This window comes from Acanthamoeba castellanii, assembly GCF_000313135.1.
Source record: "Acanthamoeba castellanii str. Neff unplaced genomic scaffold scf7180000084580, whole genome shotgun sequence".
In the NCBI taxonomy this organism is placed as follows: domain Eukaryota; phylum Discosea; order Longamoebia; family Acanthamoebidae; genus Acanthamoeba; species Acanthamoeba castellanii.
In genome coordinates, this window is record NW_004457416.1 from 7892 (window position 1) to 17617 (window position 9726).

General features: G+C 61.1%; 2 protein-coding genes and 1 pseudogene across 2 annotated transcripts in view; 2 read left to right on the top strand and 1 right to left on the bottom strand.

Moving 5' to 3' along the window:
* The window catches only part of ACA1_046970 (FGGAP repeat domain containing protein), a gene marked incomplete at both ends in the record, with an annotated part of 8592 nt that extends 7688 nt beyond the window's left edge, over positions 1-904 (top strand). The window contains one exon of the mRNA XM_004338343.1: positions 140-904. Within this exon, the coding sequence (XP_004338391.1) occupies positions 140-904 (765 nt within the window). The remainder of the gene's footprint in view (positions 1-139) is intronic.
* Positions 905-1041: 137 nt separating this feature from the next.
* Positions 1042-3737, top strand: ACA1_047280 (annotated as a pseudogene).
* Positions 3738-5149: 1412 nt separating this feature from the next.
* ACA1_047290 (uncharacterized protein) lies at positions 5150-9708 on the bottom strand (the record flags this gene model as incomplete). Its single annotated transcript, XM_004338344.1, has 7 exons — positions 5150-6263; positions 6413-6657; positions 6801-7073; positions 7246-8001; positions 8136-8406; positions 8576-8745; positions 8884-9708. The coding sequence occupies 7 exons, from the start codon at positions 9706-9708 to the stop codon at positions 5150-5152; spliced, it is 3654 nt and encodes a 1217-aa protein (XP_004338392.1).
* Between the last annotated feature and the right edge of the window lie 18 nt (positions 9709-9726).

Below are 9726 nucleotides of genomic sequence, written 5' to 3' on the forward strand. Positions count from 1 at the left end.
CTCGGTGTCATTCGCGGGCGACTCCCTCGTGGCCTTCGCGTCGGACCCGATGTCATTGGTCACCCTCGCGACCAACTTTGACCCGGTGTCGTTGGCCGTCGCGCCGGTCATGATCCCGCTCAACATGCTCGACGCGCAGCTCAAGACCTGGCAGGAGAACGCGCCCGCGGGCAGCTCGGCGCAGTACGTGGCGTCCACCATCGGTCGGGTCGGTGTGGGCGTGCTGCGCGTCGGCATCCCGGTGGGCGCCTCCTTCATCCCGCTGGCCTTTGGCGTGCCCGTGCCCCCCACGGCCGCCATTTCCGCCGTCGGGCCTCTCATCAGGGAGGGCATGTCGTTCGCCCAGATGGCGCAGGCACGGCCCCGCAGCGCTGGCACCACCACGGCCGACGCGGCGAGCGCCAACAACGAAACGATGACCAACGACCCGACGATGACGACGAAGCAGCGAGGCATGCGCAGCCTCATGATGGGCTCGTCGAGCCCCAGCAGCGGCGGCGGGGCCAAGTACAGCACGACGCTCATCGACGCCGTAGCCGCGCCCGGGCGCGACGGGAGATCCGCACTGGCGCCGGGTGCGGCGAGCGTGCCGCACCGGTTCTTCAGGCCGGGCCTCTACCTGTGGCACGACCATCGCAACACGGCCATCCACGGCGTCATCGTGGTCGAGCCGTCGGACATCGCCGTCGACGCGTGCGGCGTGTGCGGCGGTGACAACTCGACGTGCATTGATTGTCTGGGCGTGCCGCATGGCGCTGCCCGGTTGGACACGTGCGGCGTGTGCTCTGATCCGACGGCGGCGGGCTACACTCCCAACCCGCCATCGACTGCGCCGGCGTGTGTCATGGCTCGGCGGCGCTGGACGAGTGCGGCGAGTGCACGGGCGGCACCACGGGCCGGTTAACCGGCGCGTCGATGGACTGCGCCGGCGTGTGTGGCGGCACGGCGCGAGTAGACTGCAGGGCGTGTGCGATGGCTCTGGCCGGCTTGACTGGCACGAGGGACGGCCGAGCAGCACCATCGACATCGGCTGCACAGGCGATGAGGGCTGCTGTACGCAACTTTCCCTCCTCCCCACACTCACAATTATCTCATTTCTATATGAGGGCTGATGACAATGGTGATGTGTTGTATATACTGGGTGTAGTCCAAGCGTCATTCAACTGGCGCGAAGAGCATTCGTGCCCCACCACCATCATGGACCAGGGTCTATGTGGCAGGTAAACAAACCACCACCACCACCACCACCAGCATACCATCACCACCACCACCGCCATCCCCATCACTACCACAAATGAGCACTATGGTGGTGTTCTAAAGCCCTCTCTCTTTCTCTCTCTCTCTCTGTGTCACGCAGCGGCGCGGCGTTTGCCGTCGCCACGGCAGCCACGGACAGGCGTGCAGCCTTTCGCAGTTCTCGCCGCAGGAGCTGCTCGACTGTGTTACTCTTCCAGCGCCGGGCAACCCATGCCACGGCAGTGAAAACAAGGTTGCAGCCAAGTGGATGGGCGAAACGGGCCTGCCGACGATTGGATGCCGACCCTTCCGATTCTCCAGCGGTTGGGATCTCAGCCCTCGCACTTGCAATGTGCGTGTTGCACCTCCACGCTCCCTACTACATGCGCGTGTCGTGTGTGTGTGTGCAACGTTGCTATCTTCGTGGCTAACACCTCTCCTTTCTTGTGTGGTCGTGGGTTGTGGGTCGTGGGTGCAGGGAATTGCGACCCGCCATACTCAAGTACCACAAAAAAGCCTCACCAAAGGGATCAGTACATACCAGACCTTGGTCATGTCCGTCAAGGAGCTGATGAGCGAGATCCAAACCAACGGCCCCGTCGCAGCCAACATTTTCTTGTGCAACAACATGATCAATTTCTTGTACGCTACTCCCCCCCCCAAAAAACGACCCACCCTCGGTTATAGCAGTGCGCGTCCTCACACGGGTGCGCGTCTCTCTCTCTCTTTTTCTCTTTCTCTCTCCCTCTGGGCCTCTGTTCCAGTAATACCACTCCGACGGGCATCTATTCCGGGAGCTGCTCGGCAGCGTCGTGGGATTTCGTCGGCGGTCATGTGGTGACAATCATCGGGTCCGGACTATCTCTCTCTCTCTCTCTATCTTTGGTTTGGTTTGGTTGGTTGCACACCATTTAGTTGGGTGTTGGGTGTTGGGGTGTGTTTGCTGGCGTGCTTACTCTTGCTGGCGGTGACGGGCGCGTGTGGTGGGTGGCTGCTTTTTGCATTTGGTTGTGCAGATGGGGCACAGCGGCCGAAGGCGGCAAATATTGGCTCTTTGCCAACTCCTGGGGCGTGGCCTGGGGAGACCACGGTTCGGCCCTGGCCCCCATACCCCTCCCCCCGCTGCCTTGGCTGCCGCCGCTGCAGCCAATTTCTAATGGTAAGAACAAATGATAATAACAAATGATAATAACAAACGTGGGGGGGGCAGGTTATGGCCGCATCGCAAGAGGCCAGGACACGGCCGGTATCGAAACATGGGAGATCACTGCCGTGGCCATGGCGAGGAGTCCACAGCTTCGCAGAAACGCACCACACCAACAATACCACCAACAAGAGTCGTCCCAGCAGCAGCAGCAGCAGCAGCGGGACACCAGGTCAGCGGCCGCGTCAGACATCGTGCCCGGCGCTCCGGTGCACAGCAACGTGCGCACCGCTCACGCCTACCAATCAGCACAGGTCAGTCATTTAGTAGTTGTTCTTTCTTTGGGGGGAGGCTCTGTTTGACCCACCCACCACCCACCACCCACCCACCAACAACAGGCAGTGCTGGAGAGCTGGAATGGCAATCTCGCCTCGGGTACCACGGCGTACCAGGTTGCCAGTATCAACTCCATCACTTACCAGGTACCCCACCCACCCACCCACCCATTGGAAATGAAACAGTAACAGCCAGAGAAATTGTGTGCGGGTGGCAGGTGGTGTCCGGAGTGCTGGTCACCACCGACCTGACGCTGACCAACGGCGCGAACACCGTCAATCTGGTGGCCACCCAAGTTCTTAGTTCTTCTTGGGCTCTTCTTCCATGCTCGCCATGACCACCGCCGCTGGTATGCAATCACTTCCCCTCTTTCACCGTGGCATTAATGGACCTAAATCATAATCAGTGCAGCGAGAAGGCTACAAAATACTAATATTATGTAATTAATTATGTAATTAGCACCGGTGGGTGCAAGCACTGCTGCGGCTATCAGCGGGACTGCGGTCGTTCTTGCAGCCCTCGGTGCTGCGGCTCTGCTGGTTGTCCTGTCAGCCTCTGCCGTGGCCGGAACGGTGGTCTATAGGAAGCACCGCATGGCCCAACAGACCCTTGCGCGGGAATCCTACCAGTTCTCGTCCCACGCTCAGCTCGAGGTTCGTGTAACACCACCCGGCACCACACGCGGCACACGGCACACGGCACGCGGCGCACGGCTGAGTGGGGGGGTCGAGCAGATGGACATGATCATGCAGGGCATTCAGTCGATCAAGGAGGAAACCAGCGAGGCTCGTCCCAAGGCCGTCCCAAGATCATTTCCACCACCACCGAGGTCGAGGAGAAGGAGGAGGAGGAGAAGAAGAAGATGCCGGCGTGGCGCATGCGAGTCAAGTCCATCACCGCGCGCAGTCCCACCATCCTTGTGGATGCCACCAACACCAGCCGCCGCCCTGTGCCGCTGGGGGAGGTTATTGCCGCGGGCATACCCCGGCACCACCAAGGACCCAACAATCAGGAAAAGTAAAATCATTTGCCACGCCATTCAATCACACACCAACATCCTCACCATGCCCCCGCCAACGTCCTGCTTCACTTACATTGGCCTCCTTCATGCCAACAGTTTCTCCACCAGAACCACTCCCTGCTTGCCAACTGCAATTCTTCCTGTAATTAAGGTGAGTTTTCCACACCTCAGGTAGGTACATCAGGCACATCAGGCACAATGTGCAAGGCAGCACAATGTGCTTGCAAGGCAAGGCAGATCCTCTGCAGTTCATCTGGCTCAAGGAGGCAGCATCTGGCATCTCTTGCTGCTGCCTCAGCAGCCTGGAATGCCTCCATCTCTACCCCTCATGTCACTCCAATAGGAGGTGATGCCCAGAACTGCTCTGGGGAAGTGGGGAAATAAGTTGTCAGGCCACAATGGTGCCAAGGCAAGGGAAGAGTGATGTACTTTTGGCAGGTGCCTTGTTGTAGTAGAGTTTGGGTTGGACAAATAAATTGTGATGTGCATGGAAAGTTGTATTTGTAGACTTGATGAACATAAAACAGGGAGGGATTCACATACCCAAGTCAGCATCTGATTGTGTGAGTAGCTTGATGTTTGTTCTTGTTCTGGCCTTGCTTGTAGTCATGGACCTCTGGCTCCTTGTGTGCCAGCACTTTTACCTCCTCTCTCTTATGCACCTCTTCCTCTTCCTCCTGCACAACTTCCATCACCTCCTCTTCCTCCTCTTTTTTGTCCTTGGTCTGAATCTTGTGCTTCCCCTTCCTGTCAGGCTTTTCCTCCTTGTGCTGGTGGGTGTGCTGGTGGGCAAGCTAGTGGGTGAGCTTGTCTGGCTGTGCAAGGGCATGTGAGTGGGTGACTGTGTGTGAGAGGCAGAGGGCAAGGTGGTAGAGGTAACAGAGGCTGAAGGTGCAGGAGTGAGAGATGGCATTGGAGAAGGATTTTGTGAGGGACTGAGTAGGGCTGATAGTGGAGCATGCTGTGGGGCTGTTGGTGATTGTGTTGGTGATGCCATGGGGCTGTTGGTGGAGGAACATAGGGAACAAGGTAGGGATGGTTGAGGTTGGTGAAGGTATTGGTTGTGCTCTGGAGGGTGTTGTCATCCACTCCTGTTGGTGGGGGACTGTGATGGCAATTCTGTTGGGCTGTTGGCAGGGACTCAGTGGGATCCATAAGTATTGCAGTGGGCAAGAGCAGCTGGGTTTGTACTTTGACCAACATCAGGAGAGTGCTGAAGGCTGGCGCCTCCACCCACCCAGAATGGAACATCCTGAACTCAATCTCTCTTCATCTGGCTGTATCCTCCTCGCCCCTTGTGTGGGAAGGGCACAAAGAAGTGAAAAGTTCATTTTGACAACAAAGGAAAGCCAAGAGTGCAACATTGCAATTCCATTTTTTTTTTGGGATCATGCATGATTATGTGTAAATGGTTACAACCCTGTGGTGGCTTCCTTCCTCCTCCAGACCCTCACATAAAGCATGACTGCAGCCAACAGCGCCACGAGCGTGAAGCTGCCCGCCAGGAGGCCCATTACCACCGCGTTGTGCCGCCCTGCTGGCTGCAGCTCCTCATGGGCGTGGACCGTGCAGGCGAAGGCGAACTCGACCGTAAAGGTGGTGTTGATGAGGTTGTTCTGGGACACCACGCGGTAGGTGCCCGGCGTGAGCACCGGCCCAGAGACGGCCACCGTGCCGCGGTCAAGCACCACGTCGGGCATGGGCTGCGGCCCGGTGATGGAGATCACGTGGTCGAGCAGGTCGCGGTTCTCGATCACCACCACGTCGCCCACCGCCAGCCGCTGTCCCTCGGCGCGCCACTCCACCACCTGTGGCTCCAGCAGGCGCAGCAGGTGCCTAGTTGGCGCACTCCGGTAGGCGCCGGTGCGCGGCGCCACGCGGGTGACCACCGCCGGGTCGGCCGCGGCGTGGAAGTGGGTGGTCTCGAACCACGTGTGCACGTCGTCCTTGGCCTCCATGACCTCGCAGCAGTGGTCGTACGCCGCGCGGTTGTTGTCGTTGTTGACGTCGGCGTCGGCGTCGGCGTCGGCGTCGGCGTATACGCAGCGATCGCAGCTGTCCCTGATCTTGCGGTTGAAGCGCACGCTGAACCGGACCGACACGGCCGAGCTTTCGGCCGATTGGAGCACGTACTCGCCCGGCTCGGTGACGACCACCCTGAGGCTGTTACCCGGCAACAACCTGGGGTACTGGGCAACGATCTTGAGCTTTCTTGACGACGACGCGCTGTCCACTGGCCTGACAAGCCGGAACGTGTAGCCGTTGTTGTCGTGCAGGTTGGTGACGAGCAGGGTCTCGCCGGCGTCGAGCGCGCCGACGGGCAGGAGCACGGTGCCGAAGTCGCGGATGAGGACGGTGGCCTGGGCGAAGGGCAGGAAGCAGCACGTCGTGTTGTCGCCGCCGCACACGCCGCACAGGTCGTGCACCGCGCCCGAGTTGGGCACGCCGTCGCAGCCGGCGCACTGGGAGTTGTCGCCGCCGCACACGAAGCACTTGTCCAGCTTCTCGCGCTCACACACGCACGCCCTGCCGCCCCCCCACCACCAACCCAATAATTATTATTGGGCTTAGCACAATATTGTTATGATTATAAAAAGTAGTGGGATTAAGTTATTCGTATAACTCGTTGTGTGCGCGTAATTAGAATATATATCAAGATGATGGTGGGGTCGTACGGGTCGGTGGGGAGGCGCCCGCCGAAGCACTGGCCGGCGCAGTCCTTGGCGGTGTTGAACTCGCGCCCGGTGGTGCCCAGCACGCACTGGCCGCACTCGTCCACCACGGCCTTGCCGCCGCACATGCCCGTGCAGTCCTTGCCCGAATTGGCCACATGGCCGTCGCCCTCCACGAAGCACACGCCGCACTGGTCGCGCGTCGCGTTGCCGAAGCACGTCCCTTGGCAGTCCTTGTGCGCGTTGGGCTGCAGCAGCCGCCACGGGGACATCGGTAAGTACCATATCGACGACGACGACGGCGGCGGCGGGGGGGGGGGAATAGCCAACGAACAAACAAATGCAGCACTCCAGAACCAACAACACGAGGCGTCGAGGGGCGGCAACGAACCGAAAGACCAGAGCGGCCGCCGACGCAAACGCCGCAGTCGCCGATGTGGGCCGTGCCGCGGCACGTGCCGGCGCAGTCCACCCAGTAGCCCTCGCCCCGGTCGTAGTCGGCCGGCGCCACGCACAAGCCGCACGGGTTGAGGCGCGCCGGGCCGTTGCACACGCCCTTGCAGTCCGCAACTGCCCCGTCTTCCACGCAACTCACTGCCTTCTTCTCATCCTCCTCCTCCTCCTCCTCCGTCTCCTGCTCCTGCTCCTGCTCCCCCGTCGTGGCCTGCAGGTGGAAGAAGAGTAAATAATAATCCTAATAAATGCGCGCGCGCACACACGCACACACACAGACACACACACACACACGGACACACAGACAGACACACATACAGACACACAGACAGACACACGCGCGCGCGCGCGCGGACAAACAAAGAGGAAAAGAGAGAACGAACCTGGTCACGTTGGCCGTATGGTCTCATGCAAGTAGGAGGCTGACCTTGGAAGATAACCATTCGGGCCGGGCCACCGCAAACGCCGAAGCAGTCGATCCGAGTGTCCCCGTTGCAGATTCCCGCACAGTCGCGCACAGCGTTGCCGTTGCACGTTCCCGCGCAGTCGAACACGCTGGTGCCGTGGCAGGTACCGCTGCAGTCCATCTGTGCGTTGGACACCCGGCCGGTGGTGCCGCCCGAGCACATGTCGCACTCGTCGATCATGGCCGAGCCGTTGCACACGCCGGCGCAGTCGATGGCCGGGTTGGGCGCGTAGCCTGGCGCTGTCCGATCGGCGCACACACCGCACACGTCCACCTGAGCCGGGCCGAACAGGGTGCCCTGGCAGTCGCGGCACGAGGTGCCGTCGCCGCCGCACACGCCACACTCGTCTACGACAAGGTCCGGCGGCGTGACCAGCACCACGCCGTGGACCGCCGGGTTGTTGGAGTCGTGCCACACGTACAGGCCCGGGCTGAAGAACCTGTGCGGCATGCTCGCCGCGCCCGGCGCCAGCACCGCCGACGGGCCGTCGAGCTGGGCCATGATCGGAGCGAAGCGGTAGAGCCCTGGTAAGAGGAACCCGGCGTCCGGGGACGGGCGGTTGACGCAGGTCAGGTCGGAACAGTCCGACGACGACCGACGACAGAGGCAGCGGACAGCGGGCGAGATCTCCTTCTTCTCAAACCTTGCCTTGGCGGTCCTTTGCGACATGACCTGGCGGTGGCGGAGGTGGGGTGAGACAAGCGCGGCGTGTGTCGTGTCCGTGTGTGTCGTGTCGTGTGTCGTGTGCCGTGTGTCGTGACTAACGCAATTCGCATCTCGTGTCGTGTGTGGTGATGCGGGCTCACCTCTTCCACTGGGTGTAGGAAAACGCCGGTGGAGTTGGCGAGCGTCGTCAGGCGATCAAGCCGCAGCTGCGCTTCGACAAGCGCGGCGACCACCGACACTCGCAGAGAACGCCTGACTCCGGCTTCATGCAGGCGATCGGCCGGCTCGCCGTCATCGTCTTCCGCCATTATCGTTGTCGAGTCGTAATCGGCCTCCACCTCCTGGGCGCAGCACACGCCGCCCATCACGAATTCCTCACCAACGCCCAAGTCCTGAGCCTGTTGGCTGCGCCTGCGGACTTCAAACGTGCACCGCCCGAGGGCCGAGTCGTCCTCCTGTGCCCATGGGGGTCGTGTGCGTTGTGCATTTGCCGTGTGTTGCATGTCAGTTTGTTTGTTGTGGTGCCACATGAAAAAAACAACCGGTGTCCGATGGGAGACATGCCAGGCGTGGTTCGTACCAGCCGGGGAACAGGTCCGTGATCTGCTGGTTCTGCTGCGACTGATGGTCGCCGGCGGTGGATCGCCGACGGAGGTAGGCAGACGTGGAGTCGGTTGCGGGCGGTGCAACAGCCGCGGAAGACGTGGGCCGCTCCACAAAATCTTTGATTTGCATCATAGATGCGTATTCCTGCGCGTGAAAACACAAACGACACGACACGACACCGACACCGACACGACGCACGACGACACACGACACACGACACACAAGGATGGTAGGTATGAAGTCCAGTCAGCAACGCCATGGCATAATGTAGGAGGGAGCCACCTTAAGGAAAGCTTCGACGGCTTCATCGTCGAGCAGGTCGCTCGGCTCGGCAGCGTGGCCATGTTGATTGAACCGCGACAGCTCGAGCGCCGGCGCATTCTTGTAGTCGTAGGCCCCGCTCACGATCTTCACCTCACAGTTGAGCAGGTTCTCCCACACCACCAGGTCGCCCACGCGCGCCCGCGTCACCATCGATGACCACGACGACGAGTCGCTGGGAGCGATGCTAGATCCGTTATTGCCGTTGTTGGTGTTATCGATGCGCACGTAGTGCCACTGGGCCTGTGTCGGCTTGGGAATGCAGCACGTCGATCCGTTGCCGCCGCACACCCCGCACGCGTCCACCGCCTTGCCCGACAGCGCCACCCCGTCGCACCCGGCACACGTCCCGTTGTTGCCGCCGCACACCCCGCACTGGTCCACGCGCCCGTAGCACGCCACGCTCACCGTGTGCGACACGTGCGAGATCACGTTGGCGGCCTCGGTCGAGAAGCCCGAGTGCAGGATGACGGCGTGCAGCTCCTGCTTGCCGAACAGCGCCGGGTTGCGCGTCTCCCAGAAGATCGACACCTCGGACCTCTTGGTCTCGGTCGTCGAGCCGTTCACGCGCGGCACCAGTACCGTGCCGATGAGCCGGCCCGTGACACCCACGCCGCCGTGCCACAGCTGCACGAGCACGTTGGCCCGCGTGAACGTGTCGCCCAGCACCGTCGCCGTCACGTGGTACCCGATCGTCAACCCGCTCCCGTCGCTCGCCATCACCGGGCTCAGTCCGATCGTGGGGTCGAGCCGCAGGGTCTGGAGCGTGTAGCCGCTGTTGACCATGTCGTGGAACAAGAGGCT